Source organism: Pogoniulus pusillus, chromosome 17, assembly GCF_015220805.1.
Source record: "Pogoniulus pusillus isolate bPogPus1 chromosome 17, bPogPus1.pri, whole genome shotgun sequence".
In the NCBI taxonomy this organism is placed as follows: Eukaryota; Metazoa; Chordata; class Aves; order Piciformes; family Lybiidae; genus Pogoniulus; species Pogoniulus pusillus.
The window spans coordinates 3,533,110-3,558,280 of record NC_087280.1 but is presented as its reverse complement, the minus strand read 5'-3'; the positions used below and the strand labels follow the sequence as shown (position 1 = coordinate 3,558,280).

Below are 25,171 nucleotides of genomic sequence, written 5' to 3'. Positions count from 1 at the left end.
GTCTCCTCAGAGCTTTCTCCTCTCCAGACTGAACAACCCCAACTCTCTCAGCCTGTCTGCAAAGCCCTCTGCTCATCCTCATGGCCTTTCTCTGGACACCTTCCAGCACCTCCAGATCCTTCCTGTAACAGGGACTCCAGAACTGGACACAGTGCTCCAGGTAAGGTCTACAACTACCTGAGGGGAGGCTGTAGCCAGGAGGGTTGGGTTCTGCTGCCAGGCAAGCAGCAACAGAAGGGGACCCAGGCTGAAGCTGTGCCAGGGGAGGTCTTAGCTGGATGTGAGGAGGAAGTTGTTGTCAGAGAGAGTGATTGGCGTTGGAATGGGCTGCCCAGGGAGGTGGTGGAGTGGCTGTGGCTGGAGGTGTTGCAGCCAAGCCTGGCTGGGGCACTTAGTGCCATGGTGTGGTTGGTTGGGCAGGGCTGGGTGCGAGGTTGGGCTGGGTGAGCTTGGAGCTCTCTTCCAGCCTGCTTGATTCTGTGATTTACCAGAGCAGCGCAGAGGGGCAGAATCCCCTCCCTGGCCCTGTTGGCCACACTTCTCTTGCTGCAGCCCAGGCTCTGCTTGGCTATCCAAGCTGCAAGTGCACACTGCTGGCTCCTGTTGAGCTTCTCATCCACCAGCACCTCCAAGTCCTTTTCCTCAGGGCTGCTCTCCAGCCATTCACTGCTCAGCTTATATCAGTGCCTGGGATTGCCCTGATCCAGATGGAGGAACCTTGCACTTGGTCTTGTTGAACTTCATGAGGCTGGCCTGGGTCCACCTCTGCAGCCTATCAAGGTCCCTCTGGCTGGATCCCTTCCCTCCAGCCTGTCAGCTGCACCACACAGCTTGGTGTCATCGCTCACCCTACAGCCACCTCACTGGCAAAAGGCATCCCAGAACCACAGTGCCTCTTGCTGTGAGCTTACATCAGCATCCTCCTGATTTGCTCCCCAGCAGCTCTGCCAGTGGCCAAGACAAACATGGACAAGTTCAGAGGTTTTTATTTGTGTGGAACCCACAAGAAAGCAAAGAGACCCTGATACCCTGATAACCTCTTTCCTCGTGCACAGCCCTCTGAAGGTTGCCCCCATGGGCAGGAGGCACTTTCTGTACCTGTGGCCTTAAATTTGACTGGGTCTAGTTAAAAATAAACTTTCTGGGTCAGCAGTGTTCTACAGCCCCACTTTACTCCCCTTCCTCTCAAGTTTCCATGGCAAGGCTGGCCTGGGGGAGCCCTGGCTGGCCTGGCCCCCAGGGGTCACAGCATTTCCCAACTTTATCATGCCAAGTGGTTAATTTTCAAGCTGAAAAGGATTAGGCTAGGCAAAAAATGTGAGTCGAGGCCTTTGGGACACACCCACCTTAGCTTTCCATAAAGGCTCAGCCTGTTCATCCCCTGACCTGAGCACCCGGATGGGCAGGTGTCATTTTGGTGCACAGCTGATGCCTGCATCCCTCTCCAGCCAAGATACAAAAGGGCAAAGGCTAATTTGGGGACTAGACAGCTCCTTTCAGGCAAATTTTCTCCCATCCCTGACCAAAACCAGACGCAGAGACAAGGATTCAGTGATGATGCTAGGTGCAAGCACCCCCCAGAGCAGCTCCAGGAGGCAGAAGGAAAGGCTCTCAAGTTGCTGGAGCAGAAATGCTTTTTGGACAGTGACTCCTGCTGGAAAGGAGAAGCCAGCACAGCGACAGAGCAGGCTTTGGAGAGCAGGGACGGCCCCACACCAACCTGCTGGAAGGGGCTGGCACAGCACTTCCCTCTCCAGCAGCAGCTGGGGGAATGGCCAGAGCTGAAGCTCGCTGGCAAGTCTTTCTGCAGCCCCCTCAGAGAGGAGCACTTGGGGAATCTTGGGGGCTGTGACCCAGGGGAAGGTTTCTGGCTCTCTGTGAGACACCCCAGAGTTTTCCCACGCTAAAGCACCATCTTCTTGGCTTTAGTTTCAGAAAGTCTGCAGGGCTGGACCACACTTCAGTTTGGCACCAGCTGGAAGACAAGTGTTGCATTCCTCCGGTTGAAGAGCAGGCTGTAGGTGTGCCTGCCATCTCCACCCAGCTTCCTGTCGGTTTTAGCTTCAGCTCACCAAGGAGGCACACAAACAATTCACAAGGCAAACCATCAGCTCTGGGTCGGCAAATCCCCCTCTTCAAGGATCCTCTTCACACTCTCCACGATGGTCCACACTTCTGCCATGGCACCTCGGCCTGCAGGGCAAGGACAAAAGCACAGGGCTCAAACCAGGTCCCACACAGACAGCATCAGCTGTGTGCTTCCCCTGGCCCAGCACCTCTCTTCTCCACAAGCTGGGACATTAGGTGCACCATGGGGGCACAGCAGAGCAAAGCTCACCAAGTAGTAGTCATAGGACAGGGAGCATTGGCTTCAAACTACAGAAGAGGAGATTGAGATTGGATGTTAGGATAAAGTTCTGCACCATGAAGGTGGTGGAACACTGGAACAAGTTGCCCAGGGAGGTAGTTGAGACCCCATCCTTGGAGACATTCAGAGTGAGGCTCGACAGGGCTCTGGACAGCCTGATCTAGTTGAGGATGTCCCTGCTGACTGCAGAGATGGCTGGACTGGATGTTCTTTGGAGGTCCCTTCCAATGCAAACCATTCTATGATTCTAAGTAGCCCCATAATTGTTTCCTGAGGACTCACCCCCTGGAAAGCACCTGTGGAAGCCAGAGGATCTGCTTGGTGTTAGCTGGTTCTGCAGGGGGTTTTGGTTGAAGGCCATCAGGGGAGGAGAACAAGAAGAGTATTCACCCTAACTTAGTCTGCCTCACAACTCAGAAGTCTAAGCAGGAGCACAAGCTCCTCAGTGAATGGAGAGAGGCAGGAAACCTCAGAAGGCAACTTGTATGACTTTAATAAGCACCTCACACCCTCAATCATCTCCAGGGGAGCCTGCACCAAACCCTTGACCACACAAGGAGTGATAATCATAGCTCACACTGCTCTGGGGTCCAACATCTCCCCTAAAAAGTGTTTGGGTACTAAAAGAGCCAATTTGAAGTGGGTTTTGCCTATACAAGAGACTTGCCAAGTTCACAGCACTCCCCTACCTCTGCAACTTGACCCATGAGAGAGAAAAGTTGCTCTGGATTCACACCAGCTTCAACCTTGGGAGTAATTCTTGTGGAAGGCTCAGTGCTGGGCAGAACAAAATGTGAAAGCTTTTCCTTTTGGTCAGCTGCCAGGTGAACCTCTAATCTCCACTATGCTGTTGCTTCCCTCTGACAAGCCTTTGGGTCATTAAATCATCTTGTCCAAGCTCACATCCTGAACTCAGCACTCACTGCTGTAACATGCTTGTGGTGGTGGGGCTGAAGAAAGATCGTTTAGAAAATGTGCCTTATGGGTCTGTAGAAATTAGTTCTGGGAGGTTTTGTTTTGCTCTTTTCCCTGCTCTGCTTCCCCAGCTGGTTTAGCAGGCACCCAGGTGAATAGCTAAAGCAGCAGCCTCCAAAGTACCAGAACAACTTGAGGGCAGGCCAGAGCCACAGGGAGGAGGAAAGGCTCAGCAGGGAGCGGTGGGCAGAGCACAGCCTCAAATTGGCCTGGACTCTCAGTTTTTCAGGAGAGCTGAGCCATAGAATCCTAGAAATCACAGAATCAGGCAGGTTGGAAGAGAGCTCCAAGCTCAGACAGCCCAACCTAGCACCAAGCCCTGCCCAACCAACCAGACCATGGCACTAAGGGCCCCAGCCAGGCTTGGCTTCAACACCTCCAGCCACAGCCACTCCACCACCTACAGGTGGAAACCTCCCAGTGTGCCAGGCTCTAGAAATCCAGCCAAAGGGGATGGTGAAGACAGGAGCAGTTTGGAAAGGCTTCTGCAAAGGCAAACTGCTGCAGGCCCACAGGTGGCACAGCCCCTTCCAAAGCTCTCTTTGCACTGAGGCACATGGATAGAATCAAGGTCAACAGCTGGCAGCTGACATTTTAATCATCACAGAATCATACAAAGGTTTGGAAGGGACCTTAAAGATCATCTAGCTCCAACTCTCCTGCCATGGCCACCTCCCTCCTGACCACAGTGCTCAAAGCCTCATCTAGCCTGGTCTTAAACACCTCCAGGGCTGAGGTATCCACTGCTTCTCTGGCCAACCTCTTCTAGTGCCTCACCACCCTGATGGCAAGGAGCTTCTTCCTAATGTCTGATTTAAATCTCCCCTGCTTTAGTTTCAAACCATTGCCTCTTGTCCAGTCACCACAGGCCCTAATAAGTAGTCCCTCTCCAACTTCTCTGCAGCCCCCCTTCAGGTACTGGAGGGTCACTTCCAGTCAAGGATTGTAACTGTCAACTCCATTTAACTTGTAGCTGGGCTCTGTGTCTAAACCCCCTCATTTACTAAGCAGGTCAAATTAAGGAGGTAAAGCTTGCAATGCACAAACTGAATGGCAGCCAGGATCTGGCCCATCTCAGGTGAGACCAGCCAGAGAGCAGTTGAGGGTGATAAAGCTCTCTGACAGCAAGGCAAACCACAATGCCAACAGACAAAACTGGTGCAAACTGAATCTGCACCAGCTGGGTGAACTTTGCTACCTGCTTGGGCCTTTGTAGATGAAACCCACAAAACTGAACTGAATGTGGAAGAAGAGACCTTGGTGTGACAGGTCTGAAAAAGAGAGAGGAATGTCATGGTTTTTAAAGAGTTGACAGAATGAAGCTCTCAAGTGAATTGGAGACAAAACAGGATTAGATTTGAAAAGAGAGATACAGAAAGAAATTACTAAGCAGATACAACATCCATACAATCACAGAATCAGGCAGGTTGGAAGAGAGCTCCAAGCTCAGCCAGTCCAACCTGGCACCAAGCCCTGCCCCAGCCAGGCTTGGCTTCAACACCTCCAGCCACAGCCACTCCACCACCTCCCTGGGCAGCCCATTCCAATGCCAATCACTCTCTCTGCCAACAACTTCCTCCTCACAGCCAGCCCAGACCTGCCCTGGCACAGCTTGAGCCTGGGTCTCCTTCTTCTGTTGCTGCTTGCCTGGCAGCAGAGCCCAACCCCAGCTGGCTACAGCCTCCCTGCAGGGAGCTGCAGACAGCAATGAGCTCTGCCCTCAGCCTCCTCTGCTGCAGGCTGCCCACCCCCAGCTCCCTCAGCCTCTCCTCACAGGGCTGTGCTCCAGGCCCCTCCCCAGCTTCATTGCCCTTCTCTGGACACCTTCCAGTGCCTCAACATCCCTCTTAAATTGAGATAGTGACCCCCTTGATCTTTCCCCCAACCAAAAACTAAATCTATAATCCCCAGTGCTCCAATCCTCCCCCCCCGCAATGCCTCTGCCATCCATAAGCATAAATACAAGCCTCTGAAGGCCCCAAACCAGACCTGCTCCTTACATGTTTGTCCCACTAAAAGCTGCTCCTGCCTGACAGAGGGCTGAAGGAGGAGAAAAGGAGAAGGAGCTGGCCTCACCCTGAGTTTATAGAGACATAACAGAATGTTGGGATTGAATAACAATTTTCTAGTCCCTAGACGATTTTTAACCCTATAGTTCCCAACCTGGGACAGGGGAGAGAGGCAAAAGTCAGTGGTGGAGGCTATCTTGAGTCCTCAGAGCCCTGGAATCTATTACTGCTGTGCTAGTTTTGGCTGGGGCAGAGTGAATTTTCTTCCCAGCATGGGGCCTTGTTTTGGATCCGTGCTGGAAAGTGCGTTGATAACTCAGGGATGTTTTAGTTCCTGCTGTCTACTTGGGGCTTACACAGAGTCAAGGCCCCTCTGCTCCTCACACCACCCCACCAGTGAGCAGGCAGGAGAAGCTGGGAGAGGACACAGCTGGCAGAGATGACACCAAGTGGCCAAAGGGATATTCCAGACCGTATGACATCATGGCTCAGCAGTAAAACTAGGAGGAGGGTGGGCAAGGGGCTGGCTGGGCATCAGTTGGTGGGTGGTGAGCAACTGTTTTCATTGGCATCACTTCTCTGCCTTGGGGTTTATTTCTCTCTCTCTTTGTTATTTGCCTTTTCCTGACCATTTATGATGATGATGATTATTTTATTTCAACTCTTAAACTGCCTTTATCTCAACTCTGGAGTCTGCTCACTCTTAACCTCTCCAATTCCCTCCCCCTGCCCCTCCGAGGGGGAGCAAGCAAGCAGCTCAGCTGCGTGGTGCTTAGCTGCTGGCTGGGCTAAAGCCACATCTGCTTTGCCATCATTTTCCTACCTACTGCCAGGAAAATCCTGGTGTTTGCCAACAGGAAAAGCCTGTTGTGAAGTGACTCACAAACACAAGTGGAGTCGAGTCAGCTGTGGCTATTGCTGCCCTATCCCTCTCTTACAAGCTCCTTCAGGAGTCTGCTTACAGTGGAGACAGCTGAAGTGATGATGCAGCAGCTCCGCAGTGGCTGCTGCTGGGATGAGGAGCTCTTGATCAGTGCTGCTTTGGTTACTCTGCTGTGCTGAGCTACAAACCACAGCAATCCACAGGCTCACACATCCCTGTCACGAGGGCAGCAAGCCCTGGGGAAGGGGCAGGACGGCAGAAGGTGGAAACCCTGTTCACCATGCAGCTCAGACCCGTTTGTGCTCTGGGGAGTCAACTCACGTGGCCCTTTCTTTTTTCACATCTCAGATCCCCAGTCTGTGAGACAGCAACGACAACACTTAAGGTGCAGGAACCTGCAAGAGTAAGGTCATAAGCCTTCAAGAGGCACTCAGCTGCTCACCACCACAGATATCCTCCACATGCACTAGGAAAAGATGAAGGGGATAAAAATAAAGGACAGAGAAGCTATCTGAGATGGCCCTTCCCCTTCTGCCAAAGTGTCCAAGTAGAATGACCTCTTCTGGGCGTTTTCCCTTAACAAATTGGATGTAATCAGGTCAAAAATCCCAGCAGAAGTGGAATAGCCTAGGATATTTCAACTGGTGCCCGAGTTCCTTGACTACACTTTACCTAACTGTAAATATTTCTTAGTCCTCAGCTGCTGAAAGAGACTTCCTAGAAGCACTGCACCTGCCTAAGAGTTCAGAAGCTAAGGCAGCTCTGCAATTTAGCCACAAAACATTTCAGCTTCCTGTCCTGGCTATGAGCTGTTTGTGGAGCTATCTGCCAGAGCAGTTACAGTCCTGCTGGAGCTGGGCTTGTTAGACAAAAGGTAGGAGTACACCACTTTGCAGGCAGCCAACAGCACATTTGCTGTCATGGTGAGAACTGAGGGGACACATTCCACAGGCAGTTTGTCCAAGGAAAGGCTGATAAAGAAGGGAATCCACTCATCTAGCTTGCTTGTGTAAAAACCCTCCTCAAAATCTCCCCAAAGCCAAAGTGCCTCAATTTAAAGCAGCTCCTAAATCACAAAAGGAGGCCTTTTTAGTAGCACTTCTTAGGATTGCAAGTTAGGTCTCTGAAAGAGAGCATGGTGACCTTCCCTACCCCCACCTCTTTCACCTCACAGCTAGGCCTGATGTCAAAACCCCAAATCAAAACTCAGCTGGGAAGCTGCCAAGTAACCCAGGCAACAAACAGCTAACAAGTATTAAATGTGTGGCCAGCTACACCCTCAGCCTCTGCCCTCACTGCTGCCTCTTGGGGAGAGGATATTATCCTTCTGTGAGAGATGAAGCACTGAGGCACAACAAGAACAACCCACAGGGAAGCGCAGGATACCCCAAATCCCAGGCTGATAATGCTCACAGCAATTCCCTCCTCCTCTTTGATCTCTTAGCCTCTTGGATGAGTATTTCTGTTAAAGATCAGGCCTTGCTATCTCGTTTGAGGCCTGCACAGGCTGGCTCCTTAACACTAAGGAATTAGTGGAACAACAATCCTAGATAGCAGCCAGCACAGGGTCGAGCTTCGATTTGTACAAAGCCTGGCAGGAAGGGCCTGCTCCTCATACTTCCAACATCCTGAAGGCCACAGAATACCCAAGGAGAAGGATAAAAGCAGCAGCCCTGTAGGGAAGAGAGTCAGAAGATGTGCAAGAGGACTGACCTTCATCTCCACACACCAGTTTTTTCACCACGCAGGGGATCTCTGTGTAGCCAAAGCCCTTCAGCCGCTCCACCTGCTGAGCTGTGATGGGATGTTCCCACATGGCCGTGTTCATGGCTGGGCAGAAGAGCAGAGGTTTGCTCAGATCCCAGGCACGGATGACACAAGTCTGCAAGAGAACCAAGAGGGTTCAGCTGGGAGAATGGGCAGTTAATGCTTAATGACTTTCCCTAAGGAAGGCCTAACACCTGGACAGAAAGCATTCAGCCCCTCTGAAGGTCTCCATTCTCCAGCAGAGAAGCACATTCTCTTTTAGCACACTTCTGGAGGAGCTTTTGAGCCAGAGCACTTTGAAACCCCCCAAAGCAATCTTGAACAAGCAAAATCCCCTGTAGCTGAAATGGGAAGGTGAGGAAGTGTGAGCCACGCCTGAATTTGTGTGCTAAGCAGCAAGGTGAGGCAGCAGGAAGTCACCACTTTTATCTGATCTCACAGGTGTCTTTCCAGATTGCATCTCAGAAGTGCAGAGAGGAACCCAAAAGTGAGGGCAAGTGTGTCTGTGCACACGTGTGTGTGTGTGTGTGTGCAGGCATGACAGGGAGAGGGCAGAGGTGAAGTGTGTCTGTGCACACGTGTGTGTGCAAGCATCACAGGGAGAGGGCAGAGGCGAGAGGAGGGAGATACCACCTGCCAGAAAAGGCACAGAACAGGGACTGGGAGATAATGAAAGAGACTATCAGAAGTGAAGAGTGAAAAGGGATGTAGGTCAAGGAAAGAAAAACATCTGTCTGGGGAGGAAGAGGGGAGTTGTGCCAGAGGAAGAGAGAGACAAGCAGCTGAAGTGGGAGCGGAAGATGCAAATCTCGCTGTTCTCAGCACTGCAGAAGCACAGGAGTTTCCATCAAAGAAAGGTCAGTGCAAGAGGGGAGGGGAGAGAGGCCTCCAGCAGAGGCCCTTGCTCACTCACCAGCAGGTTGTCACAGATGCCATTGGCCAGCTTTGCCAGTGTGTTGGCATCCAGAGGTGCCACCACCATAAGGTCAGCCCAGCGCCTGAGCTCGATGTGCAGCACGGGGTCCGAACGGCCTCTCCACAGCTGGGGAGCAGAGGAGATGGAGATTATCTGCCCCTCACCACCAGCAGCAAAACCAAGCAAGCACATCCAATCCCACACCAGCAACCACCATGTACACTTGAGGGCAAAGAATGACTCTCCCATCAAGTAGGACCTACAGTGACAAGGCCCAGCCTGACAGGGTGCTGGGCCAGCTCATTTGACAGGCCAAGGGGCAGTGGATGGAAGCTGAGGCATAGGAAGTTCCCTTTAAACATGAAGAGGAATTTCTTCCCTGTGAGGGTGACAGAAGCCTGGAACAGGCTGCCATGGGGGGCTGTGGAGTCTCCCTTTCTGGAGATATTCAAGACCTGCCTGGATGTGTTCCTGTGTGATGTGCTCTGGGTGATCCTGCTCTGCAGGGGGGCTGGACAGGATGAGCTTTGGAGGTCCCTTCCAGCCCCTGACATTCTGTGATTCTGTAATTCTGTGATTTAAACTATGTTCTTACTCTGAAAGTTTGGCCTAGATAAACCTCGAGAGTCCTTCCAACCTGGTATTCTATGAATCTGTGACCTAAAAGCATAGAGAACCAGAAATCACTTTGCTGACCTCCTGTCCTCCACTGAAGGTTGTCTTGCAGCTACCTTTAGGAAGCACAGGATTAAGAGATTCATACAATAGTTTGGGTTGGAAGGGATCTTAAAGGTCATCCAGTCCCAACCCCCCTGCCATGCCCAGGGACACCCTACCCTAGAGCAGCCTGACCACAGCCTCAGCCAGCCTGGCCTCAAACACCTCCAGCCATGGGGCCTCAACCACCTCCCTGGGCAACCCATTCCAGCCTCTCACCACTCTCCTGCTCAACAACTTCCTCCTCATGTCCAGCCTCACTCTCCCCACCTCCAGCTTTGCTCCATTCTCCCCACTCCTGGCACTCCCTGAGAGCCTGAGAAGTCCCTCCCCAGCTTTTTTGGAGCCACCTTCAGACCCTGCAAGGCCACAAAAAGGTCCCCTGGGAGCCTCCTCTCCTCCAGCCTGCATAGCCCCAACTCTTTCAGTCTGTGCTCACAGCAGAGCTGCTGCAGCCCTTTGATCATCCCAGTGGCCCTTCTCTGGACACACTCCAGCATCTCCACAGCCCTCTTGTCCCAGGGGCTCCAGAGCTGGATGCAGTACTCCAGGTGGGGTCTCATCAGAGTGGAGTAGAGGAGGAGAATCACCTCCCTCACCCTGCTGGCCACACAGTTTCTTCCTAATCTCCAGTCTCAGTCTCCCCTTCCCAGCTTCAATCCATTCCTTCTCATGCTATCACAAGCAGCCCTTGCCAAAACTTCCTTCCTGGTTTTCAGGTACTGGAAGCACTGAGCTCCAGACATGCTCAGGGCTCTACAGCTGCATATTCTTTCCACACAAAGAACATTCACGCATCCAACAACCAAAAATTCCAACTCAGAGGAAAGGGATTTCCTTATCCACACCATTCCTTGGCTTCAGTATTGTTCAGAAGAGATCCCTCAACCTTTGGTGTATCCCAGTGGAGAAAACAGCTCCATCCTCTCAGCCAACTGACACCAGATAGGACCAAACCACGGTTCCTGAGGTACCTATGAAACTCACAAGCCTCACATTCCTTTCAAGTGAGTATTTCTCTTCTCACTACAGCTCTGAGATGCTCAGGAGAGACCTGGTCTCTTCTTAAAGAGCACAGTCAAGTGGGAAAGTATCAAGAGAAGCAGCAAACAGCACCAGGTGCTTCAATCCCCAGAGGGCACACACCAACCACAGGCCAGCAAGAGGTGCACCAGAGTCACAAACTGCTCCTTCTCTGAGTCACTGGAAACCACAACAAAAAGATAGCAGCCAGAAAGCTGGTGCTCTCTGGCACCTTTCCTAGCTCCTCCAACTCCTGTTTCCTCTAGAAACAGAGAATTGGTTCACTCTTGGGGTAAAACATCTCACAAACAGATGCTGAGCAGGTTTCTCTCCTACCCTTCTGTCAAAACAACCTGCTCCATGCTCGCTTTCCAAGCCTCAAAACCTGACTTGAACCTCTTCTGTCACCCTACCACAGGTTCCTGGTAGGAACTGCAGCACCCTGGGACCCTGCATCTTCCCAGAGCAGCCAGAAAGCTTTCTGGCCACCTCTTCTCTCCACAGGTGTGTGAATGCCTTGGCAGTACTGGTAAGGAGTAGATAAGCCTCTACTCAGATTGGCTCTGCAAAGCAGAGAGAAAATGTCTAGAACATTGCTGAGACAATGAAGCTCTTCACAGTCAGGGACTCTCAAAGCATGACAGCAAGAAGTGGTCAAGAGAGAAAGCAGGGCTTATAAATTACAGAATCACAGAATGGGTTGGCTTGGAAAGGACCTTCAAGATCATCCAGTTCCAACCCCCTGCCATGGGCCAGGGACACCTCCCACCAGCACAGGTGGCTCAAGGTCACATCCAACCTGGCCCTGAACACCTCCAGGGAGGAGGCATCCACAGCCTCCTTGGGCAACCTCTTCCAGTGTCTCCCCACCCTCACTGGAAGGAATTTCTTCCTCATCTCCAGTCTCAGTCTGCCCTCTCCCAGCTCGCAGTCATTGCTCCTTGTCCTGTCCCTACAAGCCCTTCTCAAAGTGATTTCCAGTTCCAGAGCTGGGCTGCCCTGTGCCAGTGGAGGTTGCCTGGAAGCATCCCATGGCCTCAGGGCTTCAGAGGTGGGGGAGAGCCCAGGCAAAGCGAGCTGTGCTTTCCCACAGCACGGATGGCAGTTCCAGCTACTCTTCCAGGCACAAGTTTCTCTCCTTTTCATGCCTGATCCACCCACACAGGATCGCAGGATGTTAGGGGTTGGAAGGGACCCAAAGGGATCATCCCTCCTGGGCCTTCTGCCAGCCTCCCTGGGCAACCTGTTCCAGTGTCTCACTACCCTCACTCTAAAAAATTTCTTTCTAATCTCCAGTCTAAATCTCCCCTCTTCAGGCTCAAATCCATTCCCTCTCATCCCATCACAGCACTGAACACTGAGCTAGCCCTTGCTGGAACAGCTCAGACTGTGGAGATGCAAATCCCACTTCCACCAGGAGAGCTTTCCTTTGACACTGCTGCACCACTGGTGGCCCCATTCAACAGGAGGTTCCCAGTCAGCCACCAGCAGCGTGGGTAGGTTTGTGAACGTCAGAGATGTCTGTAGATGGGGAACAAGCAGCAGTCATTAGAATTCATTTGCTGCCTCCGTGACGAGGATGAGTCACAACGAGCGGCAAACAGCCTCACCATGGCTCTGCAGTGGCTTCCTTGACATTTCCTGACAGTCCTCGCAGAGCTGTGGGTAGCAGCTGAGCCCAGGGTGCTGGGAGATCACCTTTACCCTCACTGCAAGTCTGCTAAGGTGGCACAAAGCCCTCTGGTGCTTCTCTTCCTTATTCACAACCATGATCTTTGAAAGCCGTGTTCCAAAGCATACCTTAGGAGAACACAGCAGTGAGTCTTGGCCCAAGCCAAGGAAGTGTGTCTCCTGCAAAGAAGCTTAGAGGAATGCTTCTGCTTGCAGTTTAGCACTTGAATAACTCTGACTGCCCCCAGGAGCCTGCTTTTTTCCTTCCTGAAGCATGACCCACTGGCCTTCTGCAAGCAGACAGCAGGAGCGTGTGACAAAACCACTTGAATTACAACACATGTGGCTACTGGGGGCAGGACAGAAGCCCTTGCAGCCTTCAGAGGAAGAGCAACTCACCTGCCACTCATCTTCATCGCTGTAGAGGGTGACAGGAATCTCCTGGGCACTGTAGAAATGCTTTGCTCTCTCAGTAGTGACCACCTTCACCTCCAGCTAATCAGAAAAGACAAGGCCAATGGTTAGATTTGAGGTCAGCCTCGTGAAGCCGAGCAGAGGAGGAAGGCTTTGGCTGCAAAGACTTTGAAAGCATTCTGAGAACCTTCCCCTGTTCCCAGCTGGAAGGTCAGGCCAGGACAGGTATTCATGGGAGCTGAGGACTCACTCCACAACACTCTAAAACGGGCAGATAATTTGTGTCCCCCTGCCAAACATGCTCACGTGTGCAGTTCACAGCAAGGACAGCAGAGAGGACAGAGCAGGGCACAACGAGGTGCAGCTCTGCACAGAACTTCAAAGAGACAGTAAGAAGCAGCAAGCCACAGTGCTGTGAAAGGTGCCCTTTCATCTCACAACAGGCCTGCCAAAGGGCACAGCAGAAGCATCTTGCCTCAGTGGATTCCCTCAACCACAGGCCAGAGAGCTGCCAAGGGCTGGCACGGCTGCAGGGCACTTACAGGATCACTCTTCCCACACTCCCAGCCAAGAGGAAGCTCAGGCTATGAGAGAGCACAGTGCTGAGTGCTGAGAAGAACTGCTGAGGGACAAGCAGGTTTGCTGGGGCTCAGCCCCACCAGCACAAAGCAAATCCACCTCTGCTGCACAAAGCTGCACGAGAAAGAGTGGCTTTGGACAACAGAGTACAAGTTCTTGGTCAAGTGGACCATGGTGGGCACCTCTCTGCCTCTTTCTGCCCCTACCTCTCCCTCTCTTGATGACCTCCTGATGCCAAAGGTGGGGAGGTACCTATTGGATACTGCTTTTTACACCTGTGGTAACCAGACTTGCTTCCAACAGGGATAAAACCACCAGAAGCAAGTCAGAGTTGTGCCTTCCAGCTCTCTCTCCTATCAAGGCAAGGTGTTGGAAGAGGGAAACCTCTATGCAGGCATGTTCAGAGCACAGGGATTCTGTGCAGCAAAAGCAGTAAACCTGTGGTTCCCAGGAAGGAAAGAGAGACTGGGTGAAAGCAGAGGAAGGTTGTCTGGAACCTCAGATAAACCTGCTTTGGTGAAAGACAGTAGAGCCTGCAGAGGGGAAACTCCATCACACCCAGGAGCTGCTAAGGTGGCCTACATCATGAGAGCCTTCCATTTCATCCTGCAAGAGTCTCAACAAGTGGAAAAAGTCTTTCCCCCCCGGCCTAGTTTCTCCATGTAAACAAGTGTCACTTGTCACAGTGTCACTGTCTGCCACTCAGTGGCACTCTGCACGCCCCAGCACTGGCTGCAAAGCAGAGCCAGGACTGCAGCAGCTCTGCACGTGTTGATCACCCACACAGGATGTGCAACTGCACTGCCACCTGCAATCGCTCCCAAGCAAGTACCTCCAAACCAGGTAACAGATGGGCCAGTGCATAGAGGGAGTGCTTCAAGAGGACTGGGAATGTGGAAGGGGCAGCTCAGGTCACCAGTGATGGGGAAAAACAACCCCTTTCCTTGTCCTTGGCCACCTTCCACCTCTCTCTGCTCACAGAATCACAGAATGTTAGGGGGTTGGAAGGGACTTTGACAAATCATCCAGTCCAACCCCACTGTCAGAGCAGCATCACCCAGGGCAGGTCACACAGGAACACATCCAGGTGGGTCGTGAACACCTCTAGAGAAGGAGACTCTGCAACCTCTCTAGGCAGCCTGCTTCAGAGCTCTGTTACCCTCACAGTGAAGAAGCTTTTCCTTCTGTTCCTGTGGAACCTCCTCTGCTCCAGCTTGCCCCCACTGCCCCTTGTCCTATCACTGGACATCCCTGAGCAGAGCCTGGCTGCATCCTCCCCACACCGCCCTGCACATCTTTATCACCAGGAATGAGGGCAGCCCTCAGGCTCCTCTGCCCCAGCTCCCTCAGCCTGTCCTCACAGGGAGATGTAGCTCTGTGCTGGACTCTTTCAAGCAGTTCCCCGAGGTCCTTCTTGAACTGAGGGGCCCAGAACTGGACACAATATTCCAGATGTGGCCTCACCAGGGCAGAGTAGAGGGGGAGGAGAACCTCTCTCAATCAACTAATCACATCCCAGGATGCCAGTCTTGGCTAGAGGGGCACATTGCTGGCTCATGGTTATCCTATCCACCAGGACTCCCAGGTTGCTCTCCTCTGCTCTCCAACAGGTCAGTCCCCAACCTATACTGGCCCATGGAGTTGTTCTTTCCCAAACAACATGCCTGCTGCTCCTTCAGGCAGTTCACAGTGCAACCTGCTGTGTGGTTCTATCCGCCCAGGGGAGAAACGAGGAGAATCCAGTCTCACCAACAACTCCTCCCTGCTAGGACACTGCAGCCTGTGAGGCACAAATCTCCAGTCTGCTGGAAACCTTCAGCCTCCTCAGTGGCAGCTGAAGTGACAAAACATGCTAAGCTATCTTCCCAAGATGATCTATTCGACTGGGAATGGAGCAGTGGCTGTAAGCTGCACCCTGCATCACTACAACAACAGCTGGGAGCAGTGGGAAAAAAATCCCAGTCTTAGTGGAATGTAGTTTTGGGGAATTTCTCCTCTTCCTTGAAGGAAAAGCCATGGGAGAGTAGAGATGCAGACACCAGCAGCATACTCAGTGCTCTGTGTGTTTGGTTCTTTGCTCATGTTCAGGTGACCTCAGCTTGCAATCGCAGCTGCGTTTCTGGTGCTCTCAGGTGTGAAGATCGTACTGACAGCAACCAAGCCATCAGTTTCCATCTTCACCTCCCCTCACCTCACAGGAAGCTGTTTGGAACCCACAGAGGGGCTGCTGCTGCTGCTGCTCTGCCCTGGCCTTCAGGGAGGTGTTAAGCTCCCAGGCTGTGAGGTGCAGCTGATCTGGTGATCTGAAAGAGCACTGTGCAGTTTAAAAGGGCAGGTCTGCTCTCCAAACTGCTATCAGCAGGCCAGGTCTGCACTGGAAGCTGTCAGCATTAATGTTTGTTAGTGGTACTCTGCCTTTTTCTTTTTTTTTCTGCTTGGTTGGAGCTTTTTGGCTCGGGTTTTTAGGTTTGTTTCAATAGTTTCCAAACCATCTTTGGGCTTTAAAAGAAATAAAGTTGTTGTTCAAAGCACAAACCCAGGAAGAAGGCAAAGCTGGCTCTCCAGGACTGCATCCAGCCGCATCACAAGGGATGTTCAAGGATTTTTAAGCACTGGTGACTCTCTCCCCCACCCTCCCCAAAAAAGCTGCTCCATTACAGGCTCACAGGATATTTGGGGTTGGAAGGGACCCAAGGAGATTAACGAGTCCAACCCCCCTGCCAGAGCAGGACAATGCTATCTAACACAGATCACACAGGAACACATCCAGACAGGCCTTGAAAGGATCCAAGGAAGGAGACTCCACAACCTCTCTGGGCAGTCTGTTGCAGGGCCCTGGGAACCTTACAGTAGAGAAGTCTTGTCACAAGCAGCCCTGCTCAAAAGTCTGCCCCCAGCTTTCTGAGTGGCCCTTTTGAGCACTGAAAGGCCACCAAAAGGTCTCTCTGGAGCCTTCTCCTCTCCAAGCTGAGCAAGACCAACTCTCACAGCAGAGCCCTTCCAGTCCTCCCAGCATTGCTGTGGCCTCCTCTGGCCCTGCACCAGCAGGTTCCTGTCTGTGCTGTGCTGAGGACTCCAGAGCTGGCCCCAGCACTGCAAGGGGGGTTCAAGAGAGCACAGCAGAGGAGCAGAATCCCCTCCCTGCCCCTGCTGCCCACACTGCTGGGGATCATCAGCCCAGCACACAGCTGAGGCTGGGCTGGCTGCACTTGATGCCAGCTCATGTCCAGCTTTTCACCCCCAAGCATGCCAACATCCTTCTCTGCAGGGCTGCTCCCTCACCCTTTATCACCTGGGCTTTAGATACAACTGCTGCAGAAGACAACAGGTAGGGATTATTTAGTCTGAAGAAGAGGAGGCTGAGGGAAGACCTTTGTGCTCTCTGCAAATGAGAGGAGGTTGTAAGGAGGTGGGGGTTGGTCTTTTCTCAAGTAACCAGTGACATGTGGTGAAGTAATGGCTCCAGATTGCATCAGGAGATGTTTAGGTTGGATAGCAGGACAAATTTACTTCCTGCAAGAGTGGTCAGGCATTGGACCAGGCTGCCCAGCAAGGTGGTGGAGTCACCGTCCCTGGAGGTGTTCTAAAGACATGGAGACATGGCACTTTAGGATGTGGTTTAGTGGGCATGGTTGTATTGGCTTCACAGTTGAACTTGATGATCTTTTCCAAGCTTCATGACTCTATGATCCTCTGCTAAATGGCACCTACAAGCTGACAGAGAGGCTACCTGGCAGGAGCACAACAAAAAGGCAATCATCATGCCATCGAAACCTGCAAGCCCTGTAGCTTCAAGAGTGACACATTTTGCTTACAGAAGAGCTGGCCTTGCTTTGTGACTAACCAAATACCCTGTCAGGCCACTCCAAAACTCTAGGAATCAGCCTGAGACAACCTGTGTGAGTAGCACAGCCCTAAGAGTCACCCACAGTGCCCTGACCAGGTGCTTTATGCAGGCTTCCCACAGCCCAAGCTGCAAAGGAAGTAAAAGGTGTAAGCTGATGCTCTCTAGATTTCCTAGCTCTTCAGAGGGGTTAAACAAAAGGCAGTAAGATCACATCACATCCAGCATCACCCTCAAGGAGAGGTTAACCTTTAATGAGTGCCAAATCACACTGCCAAGTTCTTCACCAAGCCTCCTTTTCAGCCAGAACACCCATTTAAATGAACCACTCAGGTTGCAAGCCTCTGACCACATCTCTTCTGGTCTCAAAGCCTTCCTCTGCTCCTGCCTTGCTTCCCTTGATGGCTTTGTAAAGCTCTGTGCCGCCAGGAAAGAAACTGAGGCAACAGGCTCAACAGAAATGTCCAACTGTCTCAGTGGGCTCCAGATCAGGCTTTGAAATCATAGAACCACAGAACTGTTTGGGTTGGAAAAGCCCTCTGAGATCATCAAGCCCAACCACCACAGCCATTAAGCCATGTCCTCAAGTGCCACATCCATGTGTTTCTTGCTCACCTCCAAGCACGTCAGAAATAGGTGAAGAAACTGGTTTAGTAAGCCCCAGAAGCTCCTGAACTGGATGCTTCACTTTTGATTTTTAAGCCATTAAAGCTTAAAATCCAGTGGCTACAAAAGCCTGTGATGGATGTCACAGAAGCTACAGGCCCTCAGACAGGTCAGGTCCAGCCACCTGTGGTTTTTCATGATGAATCAAATGCTCAGAGAGGAGGAACATGCTTGACCTGGATTCCTACAGCAGGTCATTTGCATTCCTCCTGCAAAGGAGGATGTTCTGAGCACCAAGAGCAGAGGAAAAGAGACAACAGCAAAGCCAAACTGATTAGAAGATGTAAATCCCTTGCTCAGGGCACCCCCCTTCATTGATATTGCTTCTCTTTGGTCCTCTAACTTCAGGCTAGGACCTTTGGCCTCATTAATCACTTCAGGTCAAGCAACAAATTAACTGAGGCTCCTCTCTGCAGCCCACAAGTGGCAGAAGCAGTGCCCAGCACTTAGCCACATCTTCAGTACCAGTTTCAGCTTGGTCAGCATCAACCAGACATGAAGTTACTTGGGGACCTCACCCCTTCTGACTCCCTGTTAAAGTATCTACAAGCTAAGCCCTCACAAACCATCCCAAAGAGCATTCATTAAGTAACCTAATCAATATAGCTTCGTATTTAAGTGCATCCTCTTGCCCCTGCCACTCTTTCATTTCACTGCCTCATTTATCAAGACCTAAAGGTTTTCTGCCTTCACATTCACAGCCAAAGTTTCCCTTCCTGACTCTATCCGTGGGTGGCCTCTGCTGGACACCTCTGTTACTCCAGACCATAAACCACTAAAAACACTCTAATGCACATAGAAGAGTGTGTAATTTCTATTGCTGCTTATGTAAGATCTGGTTTCCCCTCATTTCTGACAGAATAAAGCAAGCTGAGCTGAACAATAATAGGACATTCCTATCCCAGAACCTAAATGTCTGCCTGTGGAAATATCCAAGGGTAGTTCCTGCTCCTTAAGCCTGATGTAAAGCTAACTTAAGAAAAGTATGAAACTACAGGAAAAAGCATTGAGATTTAAAAGGAGGAATACTCCCTCAATTAAATTTCAGACTAAAAGGCTCAAAGCCAGGAGCTTTTCCTACCAACAGAAGCCACATAAACTCTCCTCAAAACCAGAAACAGAGTAACACCAACTTTACAATGCTTAACCAAGAGATTTACTCACCCCAGTGATTTTCAGCAGCTCAGCAACAAGGAGAGGCAGCTTCAGAGCAGCCACGCTTCCAGTCACACCCACCAGCACACGGTGTTTTTTCTGTGGCACAGAGGAGCTCTTTCCTGCAGGAACTCCTGCTTCTGGTGAGGAGAAGGGCTCCATGCTCCAGCCCAACTCTACAAGTAGAGACAAAGGCACTTGAGTAATGGAGACAAAGGCACTTGAGTAACTGTACCTTTGAGCAAAGCCAGCTCAGCAGGGCTCCAACATCGATGTCTTCCTAAAGGCAGGGATCTAATCCTGGACTACACAGAGGGATTCAGGCTGAGGAGGAACTCTCACATCCAATCAAAAAAGCTTGAGCACATCACCAGACCTTTCAGCAGCTTGCCCCTGCTGTTTAAGTAAAATTTTCTCCCAGATATAGGCAAACAGAACTCTCAAACCTGATGGACAGGCTACAAAATTGTTGTCCAAAGCCTATGAGCCCCAAAACAGCCTCAAAAGCATTGAACATGGTCTAGCACTTATTATAAATGGCCCTTTCAAACTCCCTGCCAGGAAGACAGGCAACCTTCAGCTGAGATGCTTCTCTTTGCACTCTCCAATGAGAAATAAATGCAGGGAGACATTTTAATAATTAAAATCTGGGGGCCCTGAGGCAAGGGCCTCATCTTACCATTTTACTTCCTATACAGTCACTCTGTACTCACAGCAATGTCAGAAAGGACTCCCTAGTAGGTGGGGGAAAAAGCCCAAACAGTAAATAAGAGGCAGAACACAACAGTCAAGTGAGTGAAAACACCTCAGGGGCAGGAAAGTCAGAACTGTTCAGTCCCTGACTGGTGCTGAGCAAAGCCAGGAAGGCTGAGGAAGTAGGATCCATTCAGGTCTCCTGCCTCCTCCAGCTTCCCTGTGCCACTGCCACACCAATTTGTGAGGAAAAGCCTCTGCAGCATCTCTTCTTAGTGAGTACTTGGCAAAGGGCAAATCCACCTCTTGAAAAAGCAGGAAAATGTGAAGACATTGAACTGGGATTCAGGAAGGTTTGTTCCATTTTAGCAACATTTGTGTTCTTTGGAGGAACAACAGAATCATTTGGCTGAAAAAGACCTTTAAGATCATCAAGCTCAACCACTCTCTAACTCTACCAAGGCTGGTGCTAACCCATGTCCCTCAGCACTGCGTTTCTGCTCCTTTCAGACACCTCCACAGGTGGGGATTCAACCACCTCCCTGGGCAGCCTGTGCCAGCTTTTGAGACCTCTTTCAGGGAAGAAGTTTCTTTCAATATCCCTTTGTGCAACTTGAAGATGTTTCCTCTCATTCTGCCACTTTTTATTAGGGAGAAGAGACCAACCCCACCTAATTACAACAGAATTTACCCAGAAGCACTTCCAGAAGAGAGAGATGTTTATCCTGCCCCTACTTTTGGAACCAACTCAGCTGTTGGAGTGAAGGGACTGGAGAAATTCACCCCTGGTATAAATCCACATCAGATTTAATTAAGGATCCTTCACAAGGTGATCCAGATCACACTTGTGCAGGAGTTAGATGAAAACTCTGACCTTGACACCCAGCCACCAAGACGCATAAGCACCAACAGCCTTTCTAAGCTCACCTGCTGCACTACACCACCACCACCACATTCTTCTTCCACGCTTCACTTGGACTCAACACCTTTAACTTAGGCCCTGGAGGCTTCTTACTGTGTGCAGAACAAAAACCACCAGGAAAAGAGCCTGAGTTCAGCTTCAGCTTCCAGGCACTGCTTAGGAAAAGCAGTGTAAAGGAAGCTCAGCACACACATTGACTTGGTGTCATTGCTGCTAGCTTCTTACTGTGTGCAGAACAAAAACCACCAGGAAAAGAGCCCGAGTTCAGCTTCAGCTTCCAGGCACTGCTTAGCAAAAGCAGTGTAAAGGAAGCTCAGCACACACATTGACTTGGTGTCATTGCTGCTAGCTTCTTCCTGTGTGCAGAACAAAAACCAGCAGGAAAAGAGCCCGAGTTCAGCTTCAGCTTCCAGGCACTGCTTAGCAAAAGCAGTGTAAAGGAAGCTCAGCACACACATTGACTCGGTATCATTGCTGCTAGCTTCTTCCTGTGTGCAGAACAAAAACCAGCAGGAAAAGAGCCTGAGTTCAGCTTCAGCTTCCAGGCACTGCTTAGCAAAAGCAGTATGAAGGAAGCTCAGCACACACATTGACTCGGTATCATTGCTGCTAGCTTCTTCCTGTGTGCAGAACAAAAACCAGCAGGAAAAGAGCCTGAGTTCAGCTTCAGCTTCCAGGCACTGCTTAGCAAAAGCAGTATGAAGGAAGCTCAGCACACACATTGACTCGGTATCATTGCTGCTAGCTTCTTCCTGTGTGCAGAACAAAAACCACCAGGAAAAGAGCCCGAGTTCAGCTTCAGCTTCCAGGTACTGCTTAGCAAAAGCAGTGTAAAGGAAGCTCAGCACACACATTGACTTGGTGTCATTGCTGCTAGCTTCTTACTGTGTGCAGAACAAAAACCACCAGGAAAAGAGCCCGAGTTCAGCTTCAGCTTCCAGGCACTGCTTAGCAAAAGCAGTGTAAAGGAAGCTCAGCACACACATTGACTCGGTATCATTGCTGCTAGCTTCTTCCTGTGTGCAGAACAAAAACCAGCAGGAAAAGAGCCCGAGTTCAGCTTCAGCTTCCAGGCACTGCTTAGCAAAAGCAGTGTAAAGGAAGCTCAGCACACACATTGACTCGGTATCATTGCTGCTAGCTTCTTCCTGTGTGCAGAACAAAAACCAGCAGGAAAAGAGCCTGAGTTCAGCTTCAGCTTCCAGGCACTGCTTAGCAAAAGCAGTATGAAGGAAGCTCAGCACACACATTGACTCGGTATCATTGCTGCTAGCTTCTTCCTGTGTGCAGAACAAAAACCACCAGGAAAAGAGCCCGAGTTCAGCTTCAGCTTCCAGGTACTGCTTAGCAAAAGCAGTGTAAAGGAAGCTCAGCACACACATTGACTTGGTGTCATTGCTGCTAGCTTCTTACTGTGTGCAGAACAAAAACCACCAGGAAAAGAGCCCGAGTTCAGCTTCAGCTTCCAGGCACTGCTTAGCAAAAGCAGTGTAAAGGAAGCTCAGCACACACATTGACTCGGTATCATTGCTGCTAGCTTCTTCCTGTGTGCAGAACAAAAACCAGCAGGAAAAGAGCCCGAGTTCAGCTTCAGCTTCCAGGCACTGCTTAGCAAAAGCAGTGTAAAGGAAGCTCAGCACACACATTGACTCGGTATCATTGCTGCTAGCTTCTTCCTGTGTGCAGAACAAAAACCAGCAGGAAAAGAGCCTGAGTTCAGCTTCAGCTTCCAGGCACTGCTTAGCAAAAGCAGTATGAAGGAAGCTCAGCACACACATTGACTCGGTATCATTGCTGCTAGCTTCTTCCTGTGTGCAGAACAAAAACCACCAGGAAAAGAGCCCGAGTTCAGCTTCAGCTTCCAGGTACTGCTTAGCAAAAGCAGTGTAAAGGAAGCTCAGCACACACATTGACTTGGTGTCATTGCTGCTAGCTTCTTACTGTGTGCAGAACAAAAACCACCAGGAAAAGAGCCCGAGTTCAGCTTCAGCTTCCAGGCACTGCTTAGCAAAAGCAGTGTAAAGGAAGCTCAGCACACACATTGACTCGGTATCATTGCTGCTAGCTTCTTCCTGTGTGCAGAACAAAAACCAGCAGGAAAAGAGCCCGAGTTCAGCTTCAGCTTCCAGGCACTGCTTAGCAAAAGCAGTGTAAAGGAAGCTCAGCACACACATTGACTCGGTATCATTGCTGCTAGCTTCTTCCTGTGTGCAGAACAAAAACCAGCAGGAAAAGAGCCTGAGTTCAGCTTCAGCTTCCAGGCACTGCTTAGCAAAAGCAGTATGAAGGAAGCTCAGCACACACATTGACTTGGTGTCATTGCTGCTAGCTTCTTCCTGTGTGCAGAACAAAAACCACCAGGAAAAGAGCCCGAGTTCAGCTTCAGCTTCCAGGCACTGCTTAGCAAAAGCAGTGTAAAGGAAGCTCAGCACACACATTGACTCGGTATCATTGCTGCTAGCTTCTTCCTGTGTGCAGAACAAAAACCAGCAGGAAAAGAGCCTGAGTTCAGCTTCAGCTTCCAGGCACTGCTTAGCAAAAGCAGTATGAAGGAAGCTCAGCACACACATTGACTCGGTATCATTGCTGCTAGCTTCTTCCTGTGTGCAGAACAAAAACCACCAGGAAAAGAGCCCGAGTTCAGCTTCAGCTTCCAGGTACTGCTTAGCAAAAGCAGTGTAAAGGAAGCTCAGCACACACATTGACTTGGTGTCATTGCTGCTAGCTTCTTACTGTGTGCAGAACAAAAACCACCAGGAAAAGAGCCCGAGTTCAGCTTCAGCTTCCAGGCACTGCTTAGCAAAAGCAGTGTAAAGGAAGCTCAGCACACACATTGACTCGGTATCATTGCTGCTAGCTTCTTCCTGTGTGCAGAACAAAAACCAGCAGGAAAAGAGCCCGAGTTCAGCTTCAGCTTCCAGGCACTGCTTAGCAAAAGCAGTGTAAAGGAAGCTCAGCACACACATTGACTCGGTATCATTGCTGCTAGCTTCTTCCTGTGTGCAGAACAAAAACCAGCAGGAAAAGAGCCTGAGTTCAGCTTCAGCTTCCAGGCACTGCTTAGCAAAAGCAGTATGAAGGAAGCTCAGCACACACATTGACTCGGTATCATTGCTGCTAGCTTCTTCCTGTGTGCAGAACAAAAACCAGCAGGAAAAGAGCCCGAGTTCAGCTTCAGCTTCCAGGTACTGCTTAGCAAAAGCAGTATGAAGGAAGCTCAGCACACATATGGACCTGGTGACATCGCTGCTACTACAACACTTTACATGTTTAACTAATGAACACCGTTGCAGGAGGTAAAACAGCCACTTCCCTTACGGTTTGTAAGCGACAATTAACTCACCCATCCTCAGGCCTCGGGAGTAAGACATTAGATTTTAAAGGCAGCTACCAAAAAGAGCTGCCAGCAAGAACAATAAAAGCACGGAATCGGTGCTCCGGAGACTGCGCTAAGGAGCCGTTAGGAAGCGAGCAGCGGGCAGAGCTGCTTTCATACGTTAAGATCCTTTAAGCCTCGCTGTCACCTTGAAAACAGCCTCCAAAGGCCAGCGCGGCCGAGCACAGGACCGAGCGAACACGGGAACTTCCGAAGCTGAAAGGAACAAGGTTTGTGTACCGGTAGAGGCAGGACGGAGCCCGGCCGGGAGGGTGACAGCTCGGTGGTCTCCAGCCTCGGCGGCCGCAGGGGCCGGGCCGCGGCCTAGCTGCTGGGGAAGCCTCCCCGCGCCTCGCCGCCTGCCGTTGCCTAGCAACGGGGGACGCAGCCCCCGCGCGGCTGCCCGCACGCCGAAGGGCAGGCTGGGAAGTGGCGCCCGCCCCCGCCCGCCGCCGGTGGGTGCGGGCTGCGCATGCGCACCGCGGCGGAGGCTCCCGGGGGGGCTGCCCCGCTGGGGCCCGGCCTGCCCCCGCCTCCGCCACCGGCAGCCCCCCGGGCCGCAGGAGCTGGCCTGCTCCGGCGCATCGAGCCCGAAAGGGACCTTTCGGCCTCGGCTCGGCACCCCAGGAGCAGCCGCTCGCAGCGCCGCGAAGCACGCCCCAGGCCAGGGGTCTCTGCCGAGGGCTCAGAGTGCTTTCGAGCTCCCGCAGGGGCGGTTTAAGAGAGGGTCGCAGTTGATAGCAGGTTTTAGAGATGTCAGGAAGCAGTGCAAAACTCATTGCCGCGGAAAAAATGGTGGTGGGGCACAGGGCCGTGGGCCGTGGCGGGGTCGCCGCAGCAGACAGCTCCCGGGGTGGGGGGGAGCAGTGAGCACCGACCGGAGGGTGTCACAGACACGAGTGAAGCCTTCCCGACAGGACCAGAGTGCTGGCAGGGGTAAAGTGGGCTACAGCACTGCTTGTTCGTGGTCTGAAACAGAAGCGTGACAGATGTGGGGGGCAGCGCACGGCAGGTGGTCCCCAACCCTTCCCAGGGCGCTCTCTGGGCAGCTTCTCAAAGTCTTCAAGCACAAATGAGCACCGAGGCAGGGAACAGGGGAGTGAGCCCTGCCTTGCAGACCCTGGGGCGTGAAAAGCAGCTGCAGAGCTTCCCTAAAGCAGCAGAGGCCATCACTGAAAGCTCAAGCACAGCGG

General features: G+C 51.5%; 1 protein-coding gene across 2 annotated transcripts; it reads right to left on the bottom strand.

The window, feature by feature from the left end:
- Window positions 1–968: 968 nt before the first annotated feature.
- PPCDC (phosphopantothenoylcysteine decarboxylase) lies at window positions 969–24,378 on the bottom strand. 2 transcript variants are annotated; one of them, XM_064157097.1, is made up of 6 exons: window positions 24,219–24,378; window positions 18,997–19,163; window positions 12,729–12,824; window positions 8,916–9,044; window positions 7,949–8,117; window positions 969–2,193 (listed from the first exon to the last, which is right to left on the bottom strand). In XM_064157097.1, the coding sequence occupies exons 2-6, from the start codon at window positions 19,147–19,149 to the stop codon at window positions 2,108–2,110; spliced, it is 633 nt and encodes a 210-aa protein (XP_064013167.1). In that variant the 5' UTR covers window positions 19,150–19,163; window positions 24,219–24,378; the 3' UTR covers window positions 969–2,107. The 2 variants fall into 2 exon arrangements, with proteins under 2 accessions (XP_064013167.1, XP_064013166.1); XM_064157096.1 differs by lacking the exon at window positions 24,219–24,378 and adding an exon at window positions 23,946–24,036.
- Window positions 24,379–25,171: the final 793 nt, after the last annotated feature.

Bases quoted from the DNA above. Each gene is read 5' to 3' on its own strand.
- PPCDC (XM_064157096.1), bottom strand. From the start codon at position 23,973: ATGTCTTACTCCCGAGGCCTGAGGATGG. The intron at 19,164-23,945 runs GTGAGTTAATTG...CTCTACTTGTAG, and splicing joins CTCCCGAGGCCTGAGGATGG to AGTTGGGCTGGAGCATGGAG. The intron at 9,045-12,728 runs GTGAGTTGCTCT...TCTGCTCCCCAG, and splicing joins GCGATGAAGATGAGTGGCAG to CTGTGGAGAGGCCGTTCGGA.